General features: G+C 32.8%; 2 protein-coding genes across 3 annotated transcripts; one reads left to right on the top strand and one right to left on the bottom strand.

Annotated features, from left to right (window-relative positions):
• Positions 1-7061: 7061 nt before the first annotated feature.
• Positions 7062-11597, top strand: LOC107948609 (ribose-phosphate pyrophosphokinase 1). Of its 2 annotated transcripts, XM_016883224.2 has the most exons (9): positions 7062-7430; positions 7532-7711; positions 7841-8089; positions 8652-8795; positions 9110-9277; positions 9710-9779; positions 9955-10036; positions 10559-10718; positions 11342-11597. In XM_016883224.2, exons 1-9 carry the CDS (start codon positions 7329-7331, stop codon positions 11378-11380), a joined length of 1194 nt encoding a protein of 397 aa, XP_016738713.1. In that variant the 5' UTR covers positions 7062-7328; the 3' UTR covers positions 11381-11597. The 2 variants fall into 2 exon arrangements, with proteins under 2 accessions (XP_016738713.1, XP_040947965.1); XM_041092031.1 differs by lacking the exon at positions 10559-10718.
• A 1491-nt stretch (positions 11598-13088) lies between these two features.
• LOC107948613 (uncharacterized) lies at positions 13089-14325 on the bottom strand. The gene is made up of 4 exons (XM_016883233.2): positions 14117-14325; positions 13775-13871; positions 13549-13603; positions 13089-13457 (listed from the first exon to the last, which is right to left on the bottom strand). Exons 1-4 carry the CDS (start codon positions 14228-14230, stop codon positions 13244-13246), a joined length of 480 nt encoding a protein of 159 aa, XP_016738722.1. The 5' UTR covers positions 14231-14325; the 3' UTR covers positions 13089-13243.
• Between the last annotated feature and the right edge of the window lie 148 nt (positions 14326-14473).

Genomic DNA, 14473 nt, shown 5'->3' with positions numbered 1-14473 from the left:
GAATAATAACTTTGCTTACAACAATATCACCATGGGAAATAATATCACACACAAAATGATATCGAACATCAATGTGCCTTGTTCTTTCATGAAACATTTGATCTTTCGTAAGGAAGATGACACTCTGACTATCAAAAATATTGTAATGATCTGAAAGTCTTTACTGAGTTCACCAAAGAGTCCTTTTAACCGAATAGCTTCTTTACAAGCCTCAGTAATCGCCATGTACTCATCTTCAGTAGTAGACAAAGCAATTGCAGTTTGCAAAGTGGCTTTCCAACTGATTACACAACCTCCAATAGTAAACTAAAGACATACCTTGTGAGAGATCTTCTTTTATCAAGGTCTCTAGAAAAGTTAGAATCAACATGCCTAATGATTACATCTCTAGTTCTTCCAAACTATAAGCAAACATCAGTGGTACCTCCTAAGTATATGAAAATCCATTGAATTGTTTTCAAGTGTTCTTTATCGGGATTCACAATGTATCTACTAATTGCACTAACTGCATATGATAAATCTGGACGAGAACAAACCATAGCATACATGAGAGATCCCACTACGCTAGAATATGGAACACGTGACATGTAGTTAATCTCATCATTTGATTGCGGAGACAAAGCCGATGAAAGTCTGAAGTAGGCTGCTAATCTTAACACTCTGCATATTGAACCTGCAAAGAACTTTCTCAATGTACTCTTTTTGAATTAGGTATAATTTACATGTTTTTTCTATCTCTGAGAATCTCCATCCCAAGTATCTTCTTTACTTCTCCCAAATCTTTCATCTTAAATTCTTCACTAAGTTGGGCTTTGACCTTTATTACCTCTCCTTTATCTTTGGCTGCTATCAACATGTCATCAACATAAAGGAGTAGATATACAAATGAACCATCACTGCTTTTCTTAAAATAAACACAACTATCAAAGCTGCTTCTTTTGAAATCATGAGTAGTCATAAATGAACCAAACCTTTTGTACCACTGCCTTGGTGACTGTTTCAAGCTATAAATGGGCTTTTTCAGTAAGCAAACATAGTCCTCCTTTTTTGAGACTATAAAACCCTCTAGTTATTGTATATAAATATCTTCCTCAAGTTCTCCATACAAGAATATTGTTTTTCCATCTAACTGCTCAAGCTCCAAATCATACATGGTCACAATACCAAGCAAGACTCGAATCGAACTATGCTTCACAACTGGAGAAAACATATCTATGAAGTCTACACTTGGAATCTGGCTATATCCTTTTGCAACCAGTCTTGTTTTATACCTAGATTCTTCAACTCCTAGAGTCTCTTCTTTCTTCTTGAATACTCATTTACAACGAACAACCTTTTCACCCTTAGGAAGTTCACTAGGTCTCATGTTCTATTCTTATGGAGCGATTCAATCTCTTCTTACATTGCAAACATCCTCTTTCTTGAATTTTCATAGCTAATTACCTCGGAATAAGTTGATGGCTCTTGATTTGCATCTATACCTTCAGTCATGTTTAAAGCATAAGCAACTAGTTTAGCCTCGGCGCATCTCTTTGGAGGTTTAATTTCTCTTCTAGGTTTGTTTTTGGCAATAGAATATTGTGGTAAAGAAGCAACTCTACTCTGAGTTTCTGTACTAACTTGAGGAGTAGACTCTATTGTAGATCCTAGATCAATCTGAAGCTCCACCTGCTTCATATGTGCGTTTGAAATTTGTTGGTCTTTATTGGAAAAGTCTTTAAGAGATAAGTTAGGTAGCATAGCAGTTTCATAAAAAAATATCATCTATGTTAATCACAACTTTTCTATTTCCAGGACACCATAACTTATACCCTTTAGCACCAGCCTTATAACCAAGAAAAACACATTTAATGGATCTAGGTTCCAATTTCCCATTATCAATAGGAGCATACGCAATGTAACACCCCTTACCCGTATTCGACACCGAAATAGGGTACGAGGCATTACCGAAGTTTACTAATTAATTTTCAGACATTTCATTTTTATCTAACATTCATATTTATAACCAATCAAAATCAAAACATTAATGAGCTAACGTTAACCAAATTAACTTATACACGTCATTATAACTAGAATCAAATCATCCAAAATTATCGATAGAACCTATGGATAATGTAATATATCTCCAACAAGCTTCCGATAATCATTTCAAAGCATCTAATAACTACACATATTACCAATAATAATTCAGTTTCAATATAAAACACACATATATATAATATTCATTACCAAATAACATTCATTTCAATTGAAATTAAACAAAATATAGTTCATATGAACTTACCAGGCTAAATTGTAGAAATACCAAAATTTAGGAACATTTTAGAAATTTTCTATTTTTCTCGAATTTCCACCCAATCTTGATCTAAATTAATATTTTGTTCAATTTACTACTTTAAATAATAAAACAATTCATTTTATGCAATTTCTTCACTTTTTAACATTTTTACAAATTTACCCTTAAATTTTCACCTTTGTTCAATTTAGTCCCTGAAACATATAAATTGGTCATTTTTAATAAAAAACTCATGCTAGTTGAATAATCATATATTTTCCTCCTTATCCTCTCCATTCCACATCCTTAATATATATAACATGCTTATATGTAACATTATCTATAATTTCACATTTATTTATATTTACTCAAAGCTGTCCACTTGAGTCATAGTCACTAAATTATTTATATCTTGAGCTAAAGAACTCCAAATTGAGATCTGTTAATTTTCTATGAAACTAGACTCACATATCTTCTTACCATAAAATTTTCAGAATTTTTGGTTCATCCAAATAGTACAGTTTATTCTTTAAAGTTTCCCCTATTTGGCTGTCTGACTGTTCCGACCACTCTTCACTAAAAATGAATTATCTAATTGTACAGAATTTGGATGATGTTTCTGTTTATTTCCTTTGAAAATAGACTCATCAAGGATTCTAGGTATATAAATTTTATCTCATAATTATTTTTTTAAAATTTTTAATGATTTTTCGAATTCAGAACAGGGGAACCCTAATTCATTCTGACCTTGTCTCACAAAATTTATTATATCTCATGATTTAAAATTATATTGCTTACACTGTTTATTCTATGAGAAACTAGACTAAAAAATATTTAATTTCATGTTTTATTCATCCTCTAATTCGATTTCCATAATTTATGGTGATTTTTCAAAGTTAACATACTGCTGCTGTCCAAAACTATTTTAGTGCAAAATATTGATTACTAAGTCTATAACACTCTTATTTTCCTTCTCTACACTATTTCTCAACACTTTCTCTTATTTTCTCTTCACTAACATATCAAGAACATATAACCTTATATAATAAAACCCTACATTAACATCAATCTCATACTTTTTCAATAATATCAAACTCAAAAATATATTGAAATCATGATGTTCTTACCTTGCTCAATTGACTTCAATCTTTAACTTGATTTTCTCTCTCCTCCAGCCTCTATTTCTTGAATCTAACTTGATATTCTAGCTCCCCATAGTCTCCTTGTCAATTTTCTCTCTTGGTGGCTATGTAAATTTCTTTGATTTCTAAGGGAAAATTGTGGATTTGGTGAAAGGACCAAATTGTAAAGAAAGTAAAACTTTCTTTCTTTTTCTCTCTTCTCACGTTGGTTGCATGGAAGAAGAAGATGATGGGTTGGTTCCTTTTATCTTTCTTTCCACATATATATATGTACTAAATAAATTAATAATAAAATAATAAAATATCATTTAAAATCAAATTAAAATATTAATAAACTAATATTTATTTAATTAATTAATCTAAAATATCACCAACATCATCATTGCCTTCTAGATTTCTCTCTCTTCTAATTGACCATTTTTCCCTTTATGTTCTTTTAAAATTCCATCATTGAGTCATCACTTAATTTGGTAAAATTACAATTTAGTCCCTCATAATTCCTTCATCTATTCAATTTGGTCCCAATTCATCCATCTTCCTTAGTTTCTAGATTACTCCACCCTTAAAATATTTACACTATTGGTCCTTCAACTTTTTCATATCTACACTTTAACCCCTTAAATTTTGAGTATTTACTCTTGGATAACAAAACTTTTCTCACTTTTGCAATTTAATCTTTCTTGAATTAATATGTCATAATATACTTTCCAATGTTGACATAACTCAATTACCCTTTTTATCACTTTATTTCCTTATTTTACCATATCAGTATTTTCATGCAACCTTCCTATTATAATGCAACCCATGTCATAATTTTAAAATAAATTTTTCCTTGTCGGATTTGTGGTCTTGAAACCATTATTCCATCTAGCCCCAAAATCGGGCTATTACATGCAAGACACTAAAAAATCTTCAAATCAGAATAATCACCTCTTATGGAGTCTTTTTCGCAATGGCAACGGACGGAGACTAGTTAATAAAAAAATATGCAATAGAGGTCGCTTCAGCCCAAAACGAATTCGATAAACAAGCATTCGACAACATACATCAAACCTTTTCCATGATTATTCTATTCATCCATTCTGCAACGCCGTTTTGTTGTGGAGTATGATAAACTGTCAAGTGTCTCACAATCCCTTTTAATTTGCACAATTCATTAAACTCATCAGGATAGAATTCAAAGTCATTATCTATGCAAATGTGAATTATCTGTTTTCCTGTTAGCTTCTCGATCATAGTTTTTCGAGCCTTAAATGTGGAAAACACATCACTTTTTTGGTTCAAGAAGAATGCCCAAACTTTTCTGGAAAAATTATCAATAATCGTTAGCATATAATTAATGCCACCCCTCGAAGGCACTCTAGATGGTCCCCAAATATTAGAATGAATATAATCTAGCATTCCTTTCGTGTTATGTATTCCTTTGGTGAATCGAACTCTCTTTTGCTTCCCAAAAGTGTAGTGCTCATAGAACTTCAGTTTTCTAATACCTTGTCCATCAAAAAGTCATCTTTTGCTCAATTCTGCCATATTGTTCTCACTCATATGCCCTAGACGCATATGCTAAAGTCTAGTAACATCATCATCTAACAAGGAAGAGGAAGTGACGGTTGCGTCACTAGTAACAGTTAAACCTTGCAAAACATATAACTTGGTAGTATTTCTCTACCCTTTCATCACAACAAGGGAACCTTGGCTAATATTCAGAACTCCACTTTTAGTTGTGTACTTTTACCCTTTTGAATCAAGAGTACTCAACAAAATCAAATTCTTTTTCAATTCTGGCACATGTCGTATGCTACTAAGTGTTCTAATAACTCTATCAAACATCTTAATTTTGATCGTGCCAATACTTGCAATTTTACATGAAACATTATTTCCATTAAAACAACACATTTAGAAACCATTTCATATGTTGTAAACCAATCTCGGACTCATATGAAAGATGCAACTAGAATCGATGATCCACTCCTCACTCACTTTAGAGTTGTCGGCAGAAGCAACTAGAAGTTCACCATCGCTGTAGTCTTCTACAACATCAGCTTCATTGGATTATTCTTGTTGTTTTCCCTTTGGATTCGTCGCCTCCCTTTTGATCTTATTTTGCAACTTATAGCACTCAGACTTAATATGCCATTTCTCCTTACAGAAGTTATATGTTTTACCTCTGTTTGAATATCTCGATCTACCCTTAGATTTGCTGCGAGGATTTCGTTCCAATGTCCTCCCACGACTATCATCAGTATTTCATTCTTGTCTCTCACGAACAATGAGATCATTTCCCTGAGATTCAGATCCAACCACAATATGTTTCATATTGTCTTACGAGGTTAAGGAAGCATAGACTTCATCAATTGTGAGAGATTCGCGACTATACAAAATTGAATCTCTAAAGGTTGAATAAGACGGGGGCAATGGATAAAGTAGAATTAACCCTAAATCTTCTTTATCATACTGAACCTCTGTGACCTCTAGGTCTGAGAAAATTTTTTTAAACACAGTTAAGTGCTCGTGAACAAACGCACCTTTTTCCAAACAATGAGCATAAAGACGCTACTTCATATGCAACTTGCTAGTTAGGGTTTTCAACATGCATAGCTGCTACAGCTGCTATGGCTTTGCCCATAATGCAACGGTGGTCTTCTCATTCATCATGTCCTATAGAATTTCATTCGACTAATGCAGATGTAATTGCGTTAAAGCTTTTCAATCTTTACGCTTCTTCTCTTCCTCCGTCAATGTCGAATGAATCTTATCTAACCCTAGCAGGGCATCCTCCAAATCCATCTGAGTAAGAACTGTCTACATCTTTATCTACCACAAGGCAAATCTGGTGTTGAGATCCAACAGCGGAATATCATACTTCATTATCGCCATTATCGTGATTGAAATAAGTAACTCGAAAAAGCTCTGATACCAGTTTGTTAAAACTAAATGTCGATAATGGCAATATAGAACGATCGCAAAGTAATAAAAAAGAAAAATAAAACACACCGATTTTACGTGAAAACTCTTTCTGGAAAAAAACACGAGCAAACGAGCAAAGGAGAAGAAAATTCACTAATGTTGAAAATCAAATGATACAAGAGGAGTTTCGACTACATCTGGAAAAAACCACGAGCAAACAAGCAAATGAGAAGAAAATTCACTAATGTTGAAAATCAAATGATACAAGAGGAGTTTCGACTACATCTATTTAAAGGTTGAAAAACTTTATTCTAATCAAAGTCAAATAGACAAAGTGTAATTCTATATGGATTCTACTTGTGCCACTGTATCCCCTAATTTTGTCACTCTATTATTTCGTTAACATGAATTTGGGTCACAACTCTAACATCAAAAAATAATTTTATTTAAAAAATAAGATTATAAAAATAAAATAAAATTAATAGTTTCAACATTAAGTGATAAGTAGCTACTAATCGTATTCAACACTTTTTGTTAAAAAAATTATACTAAGTAAAAATTTAATATGACTATCAAACACAATTAAAAAAAGTTAAATGTTAAAATTTTTCATTTTCAAATTTTCATTTTTAAATGGAATGAAAATTTTCAATAATTTATCACACATACCTTTAGTTTTTTTTTTAATGTTTCTTAGACAAGAAAATATGTCATTTTCATTTTTAGTCGAAAGGTTAAAATAACTTTTTCATAAACGCACATTAGGAAATCCATGGCCTAAATTGAATAAAATTTTCCAGTTAAAATGAAAAGGCTCCTCGAAGAACAAAAATATCCAGTTCTGGGGTCGACAAGTAGTTATGCCAAGCACATAGCGCTAGAACACTCACACCAGCTCAACTCCACAGTTGAATTATTAGTATGGTACGAAGAAGATGAGCATTTGAATCCCTAAACCCTAAAAATATTTTATTAGAAAAACAAAACAAATTAAAGGTGAATGAATGGCGTCGTCATCTCTGCTTTGGCTCTGCTCTTCCAATCCTCTAATCTCCCCCGCTACTCTCCTTAAGGCTCACCCTCGCTTCCCTATCCGGCAACGCTTCGTGAGTTTCCTTTTCCTCTGAATTATGAGTTTCTGCTGATTTTTTTTCTTAATTTTCTAATAAAATTTCCGGAGCTAAAATCTGGGTTTCCCTATTTCTAGAGGTGTAGCTTGGTGGAGCCCTTGAAGTTCGAAAATGGAAAGCCTCACTTTCCTCTCCTCACCTCTGATCCTGCGTTTCCAACCTTCTTGTCCCCTAATTCCCATTTCCAAAACGATATCAACAAACACGACACTAGGCTCCGTATATTTTCTGGCACTGCTAATCCTGCTCTTGCTCAGGTTTTAGATTCAATTCAACCCTCTCTTTTCTTTCATTCTGATTGTTTAGATTAGATATCTAATAAGTATCTAGGTATACAGGAATATGAATTGTGTAATTCCCGGTATTGCTTTTTCTATATTGGATAGGAAATCGCATGCTATATGGGTCTGAAGCTTGGGAAAATCAAGATAAAGCGTTTTGCTGATGGTGAGATTTATGTTCAGTTGCAAGAGAGTGTGAGAGGGTGCGACGTGTTCCTTGTGCAACCCACTTGTCCCCCTGCCAATGAGAATCTTATGGAGCTTCTCATTATGATCGATGCTTGTCGAAGGGCTTCTGCTAAGAACATTACTGCCGTCATTCCCTATTTTGGCTATGCCAGGGCTGACAGAAAGGTAACTCAACTACGCCCAATTAATAGATTTTGCCATACTGTTTTGTTTTCCTTCAATAGTTGGCCCTACTATGGAATGCTTGATCATATAGAATTCAGTTCCAGATTTCCAGTTAAATTATTATTTACTCCTTTTCTTGGAAGGAATCATTTCTTTCGTGTGATAGGATTCTATTCATTCTGGTTTTATATTGTAAGATTCTACATCCTTCTTGTTGTTCTAAACAATAGAAAGCAGTCTAATTCTGTTTGATTCATATTCATTCCAAAAAAAAAAGCTAATTGAATTGAAGTACAGAATCAATTTAGTTGAATTATTTCCCTAGGGGTTTGGTTCTTTGAGTACAGTTTATTGGCATTTGCAGAATATCCCAACGTCCCTTCTAACCATTTCCCTGGATCTAAAAGAAAGTAAGAAAGAACTCTGTTTCCTATTACGAAACTTCAGATGTCCTATAAATAAAAAAGGCATAGCTTTAAATAATAGCTTTACTCTGCATATAAATTCTTCACTGAATGCATAGTACTGTTTGAATGGTTAACTTTATCTTCTGTTGTTCCAGACTCAGGGGCGTGAATCTATTGCTGCTAAACTTGTAGCAAATTTGATTACTGAAGCAGGTGCAAATCGTGTTCTTGCTTGTGATCTTCATTCAGGGCAATCCATGGGTTACTTTGATATCCCAGTAGATCATGTTTATGGGCAGGTAATTTTTACATATACCATCTGTATCCCTTTGGTGTTCTATGTTTAGAGGTACAAATCAACATTACACATGATTATTTAACACATTTATTGTATGGTTCAAGAATCTAAAATTTTATTACTTATGAAAAGCCTAAATGTAATCCTTCTATGAGGAGTTTCTTTTGTATTTAAGTTCTGTTTTTCATGTTAACTTATGAAGTTTCATTGCATAAGCTTTATCTACTCTATCAGTTCTTGATGCTGGCCTGTTGTGTGTCAGCATTTCTGTATGAACTTTTTTCTCATAGCAAATATTTCTCTCCGCAATTCCAGCCTGTGATTCTTGATTATCTTGCCAGCAAGACAATATGTTCTGATGATTTGGTGGTAGTCTCGCCAGATGTTGGTGGTGTTGCTAGAGCACGTGCTTTTGCAAAAAAATTATCTGATGCACCTCTTGCTATCGTTGATAAAAGGCGTCATGGGCATAATGTTGCAGAGGTGAGATCTAATTTATTGGAGTTGTTTTATGCATACAAGTTGGTTAGGACTGGAGATTGTTTATCTTTTTCAAATGTCTTGTTTGATCAATTTTTCTTTTTCTTTTTGGTTTTTTTTTTGGGGGGGGGGGTTATTGATAGAATATTGAATTTTTATGAGTCTTAAAAGAAATCTGGGTATGATATAGAAGGTCTAAGCGAGGTTAATATCATGTCAATAGATTAACTTTTTAAATCATGTAATGTAGTGGCTGTGTGCACCTGTTATGCATATGGAAAATTTTTGAAAGTTGATTGGAATACCAATCTTTAATCCACTATTTGCTCCTATTCTCAAGCTTCTTTTTTTTCTTTTACACTCTTTTTGCTGTAAAGTAATATGTTGTTATTCTCAAGTTGAACTCCAAATTGACATGCAATTATTATCTTATAGGTCATGAATTTGATAGGTGATGTGAAAGGAAAGGTTGCAGTTATGGTGGATGACATGATTGACACTGCTGGTATTATTCTCTTTATCTCTTGGGGAAAAAATGTGATTTAGGATAATATTTCTGTGCGACTGTATCCTAAAAATTAGGATATATTAGCCTTGCCATATATTATTTCTGCTTTATCAATGTTAAGATGAGAATGCTAGTTACTTAAATGTTAACTATCAAATTGTGGGTTTCCCAGGAACAATCGCAAAAGGTGCAGCTCTTTTGCATCAAGAGGGGGCTCGGGAAGTGTATGCGTGTAGTACACATGCTGTTTTTAGGTATGTGATGCTTGGTGGTTCTTTATCAGTGTTTAAATCTTTCTAGCAGAAGTTTCTTCCTTATATACATGTTTAAGCAATTTTGCCTGGGCAAGATTTTGGACATTTCTTAAAAGCTTGAATTGGTTAATGCTCTTGGAGCAGCTTTAGGAGTTTATTCCCGCTGAGAACTACTAAAGTTTGGGATTTATTAATGAATTATGTTTGACATGCTATTTAGGCAATTGATAGGTAGATGCTGAAGCCTCAAAATGCTAAAAGAACTGATTATATTTCTTGACTGTGTAAAAGTGATGCATTTGTCAGAGTGAAATCAGACTGTTGGAGATCACATTTAGAAACTTCTAAAATATACTATGAAATGATCATTGTGGATGAACTCAAAAGTTTTATTTAACTAACCTCTTCTGTTTGTATGTTCGTTGATTGAAAAAGAAAAAAGGAAAATTGCTATATCCTATCATATTAGAATGCCTTTTTAAATATTCATCATTGTATTCATCCATTTGTGTGGTTTCACAGTCCTCCTGCAATAGAAAGATTGTCAAGTGGTCTTTTCCAAGAGGTAATCATAACAAACACCATCCCAGTGTCAGAGCAAAACTATTTTCCTCAGTTGACTGTCCTCTCTGTGGCAAACCTTCTGGGAGAGACCATATGGCGTGTTCATGATGATTGCTCTGTAAGTAGCACCTTGCAGTAGAATCAATTTAATCCATGAAAGTAGAAAAACAAAAAAATTTCATCTCTCGATGCATGTGTTGATTTGTTGCAAGTTCTTTTATAAAGCTTTAATGTTGCTCTATATCTAATCTTGATAAGCTGTGATTGAATGAGATCTGCTCTGCTGCATATCTAAAAGATTCACTAGGGTTCCTAGAAAGTTATGCCCTGGCAGTTATTTCATAGACATGGAAATGCTTCTTTTTTTAGATAAGTAAATTTCATTTCATTCCAATAAGCTAAACTTTGCTACAAAAAAGTGGTACTAAAATCCCCATTCCCTAATCATATAATTTGAAACATTCAATATCTTCCTATTTCCAACTAATCTATCATGCACTGTATCTTTTATTATACTAAAAACATTAAAAGGATTTCTTGAAAGCTTCCCATGAAAGCGCCTATTTCTCTCCTGCTTCTTATTGTTAAGTTCTAAATTCTGTATTTTTAGACATGGAAATGCTTCTTATTGTTTGCCTGTTATGTTCTAAATTCTGTTGATCTAATGATGGGCATTTTCTAATCTGATTTGATCTCGAGTATGGAGAGTTAATTGATACTTGAAATATTTATGTTTGGCAGGGAGGGTTTGAACCCTATGCAACCTTGGGCATTGATTGATTTCTCCACATGCTATGAGAATTTTGTTATGGAACTGCAAATCATTATCTATGCTACATTGGGTAGTTAGGTGGTCTTCTTTTATTCACAAAAGTTTGTTGAATGAATGTAATGCAACAATTGAATGCTATTATTTTTTTCTTCTCTTCTTTGGGTTATATGTATTCTGTGTATGGTTGTATTTTTTTTCCATCAAATATATGGGTTAAATATGTAAGAGGTTCTTGCTTTTTTTTTTCTTTTTTTTTAATCTTTTTAATTTTGTTATTTTTTTGATAAATAAGAAAAGGCCTTAGATCAATTTATTCTTACATAGGGAAGGAACACCAAATTATAAAAGTCACTGATGTTAAGATTATAAAAAGATAAAATAACTCTTTTAGTTTACAATTTTTATCAATTTAGTTAATATTCTTTAAATGTACTTAAAAATGATAGAAAGAGAAAATATTAAAAATCTAAATCTAAAAAATTCTACTTATTCTTTTTCGGTTTGGGATATAATCTCGACAGCCTTAACAAGGAAAATAAATAAAAAAAGCGTTCATAACAAAAAGGTTCTCCTTCAATATTTATCAAAAACATATATATCTTTCAACAATGTAAATCTCCAAAAACAAAAGTTAGTAGCGATTTTTTGGTGAGAAAGTTGAAGATTGTTGTGGGTAAAACTCGGGTTCGGGCTGGGCCCAGAAAACTTTTTTGACCCGGCCATAAATATGGGCCTGAAATTTTATCCAAATTCAGCCCGAGAAAAATTCCTAAGCCCGAGCTCGGCCCATTTTTTAATAAACACCAAAAATTTATTTTTAAAATAAAAAAATAAAAAAGTGTTTTAAAAATATTTTAAAATAAAAAAAATAAAAAAAAAATATTTATTATATTTGGGCCAGGTCGGGCCCGGGTTAAAAAAGTGGTGCCCGAGGCCCGGCCCGTTTTCTAAAGGGGCCTCATTTTTTGCCTAAACCCATATTTCGGGCCTATATTTTTATCCGAACCCTCTCATATTTCGGGCGGGCCGTCGGGCGGGGCGATGAACACCTCTAGTTTCTTCCCATGCACAGATTATCAAATATTTTAGTTAGAAATAAAGATTGATAATATTAAGTTTTTGAAAAGTATTTAATTTTGTATAGAAATTTAAAAAATATTTTTTAAAACTATTTTTAATTATTGAAAAAACATTTAATGTATTATTAATTTTAAAAAACTATTTTAGAATTATGTTTTAGGGAAAAAAATTAAGAAAACAATTTAAACCTGATTTTGAAAAAAAAATTAAAATTGTTTATTAAAAGTAATTACGTAAAATAAAAAAATAAATTGATTTTATAAAACATGTTTATAGAAAAAGAAATTAAAATAATTAAAAATAAAAATAAAGAAAGAAAGAAAGCGTTTTTAATTTGAGTTTGTAAAATAATGAATGGCGGGTTATACCTTATTTTAATATTAATATTAAAAGTGATTATGCGTCAAAGATTGAAAATGAAAATATAAAAAATTATAAATAATCTTAATTATAAAAAAATATAAATGGTTTAATTATAAAAAACCTTAATGTGAAAATATTTTTAAAAAATAACATTAAGCATTGATATTGAGTTTTAAAGGGAAAACATAAAAAATATTAAGAGCTTAAAAGTTATAAATAAGTGAAAATATTAAAAACTTATCTCATTATAAGACATTATCCGTAATACAAAAGTGAAAAAAGAAACCCATAGGGTTACTATATATTATGAGTAATTGTGGGTAATAATAATCAAAGTTGTCACTTGTCTAAATTATGACTATAGCATAGCCGAAAGAGCAGTCGAGTTACAAAGTTGGTATGGATAGTAGTGCAAATACATGCTTCCTTCATATCTCATTACCTGAATCATCGCTCTGCTCTCCACGCAGCAGTCGGTCGGCTGCACCCTGTGAATCACAGTCACCTTCAATCTGATACTTCTTGTGTTGGGTGCCATCATCATCTGTCTTCATGAAATGGAAACCCATTATATACCTGTATTCCCCAGTTCCAAGGCATCGAGAGCAGTAGCTAAGGCCACTGCCACCACAACTCCTGCACCTGCACCAGTAGTAATCACAACACAAGTTCACCTTTGCCTACCACCACTCCGTATGCAGCTTATATATTAACATGTATATTGATACCTCACCATTTTGGCCATTCTCCCTTGGGAAGCATCTCTAGATGAACTTGGTTTGTCCTTCCTACAAGTTTTTAGCAGAAATAGGGAATGCATCATATGATATCACAAAAGAGATGCATATAAATATGGTGGTCGAAGTAATAGAGCTAAAAGAGCATAGAAAGCAGTCAATTAAAAAGGCGAACAAGGATTCTTATTATTATTATTATTACATAAAAGGAGAGAGAAAGACCTCTTCCATAACAATAATGACAATCAACTCTGCCGCTCCCCTTGCAGACAACGCACGGTGGATCAGGCTTCCTCATCCTCTTTCGCCCAGCATTTGACTGCAATTATATATCAACATTATTTTCAGAAACTCAGCAATTGATTAGGTGTATTAATTTCAGCATCATAAACAATAGAATCTAACCATGGACATGATTACAAAGAATATCAGCAGAAACGTTAACCTAAAATTAAAACAAACATAGCAACAAGAACAATACTTGATAAAAACATCAAAAGGTCAGTCTACGAGAAATAGGAAATTTGACAGTGAATTAAAACTTAGATAAAAAAAAAGTTTGACCTCAGTTCTGACAACCCAAGTGGGTTTAGGGAGTACGAGAGGAAGAGCACCGTTGGATTTCCGACGCTCCGATTGGAGGGCTATGAGCAGGCTCGCTGTTGACGCCACTGCCATCGATATTCAAGTCAGATTATTTTTCCCCTTACTTGAACTGAGTTTTAAATCCTTTTAGCTTTTATTTATAGGTCAAATTTTAAAAAAGCCCCTGTACTATACATTTTTGTTAGATTTACTCCCTTAATTATAATTTGACTACTCTTTGAAATGTGTATGTTGAGTGTTTTAAGATACGTTTTCCCATTAATTCTGTCAACTGACGTGTCGTATATGTTTTTGCACACTTCAAAAAAGGAAGAG

The sequence above is a fragment of the Gossypium hirsutum genome, chromosome D04 (assembly GCF_007990345.1).
Source record: "Gossypium hirsutum isolate 1008001.06 chromosome D04, Gossypium_hirsutum_v2.1, whole genome shotgun sequence".
Taxonomy (NCBI): Eukaryota; Viridiplantae; Streptophyta; class Magnoliopsida; order Malvales; family Malvaceae; genus Gossypium; species Gossypium hirsutum.
Note: the sequence above shows the minus strand (reverse complement) of the source record. Positions and strands in the feature narration are given on the sequence as shown.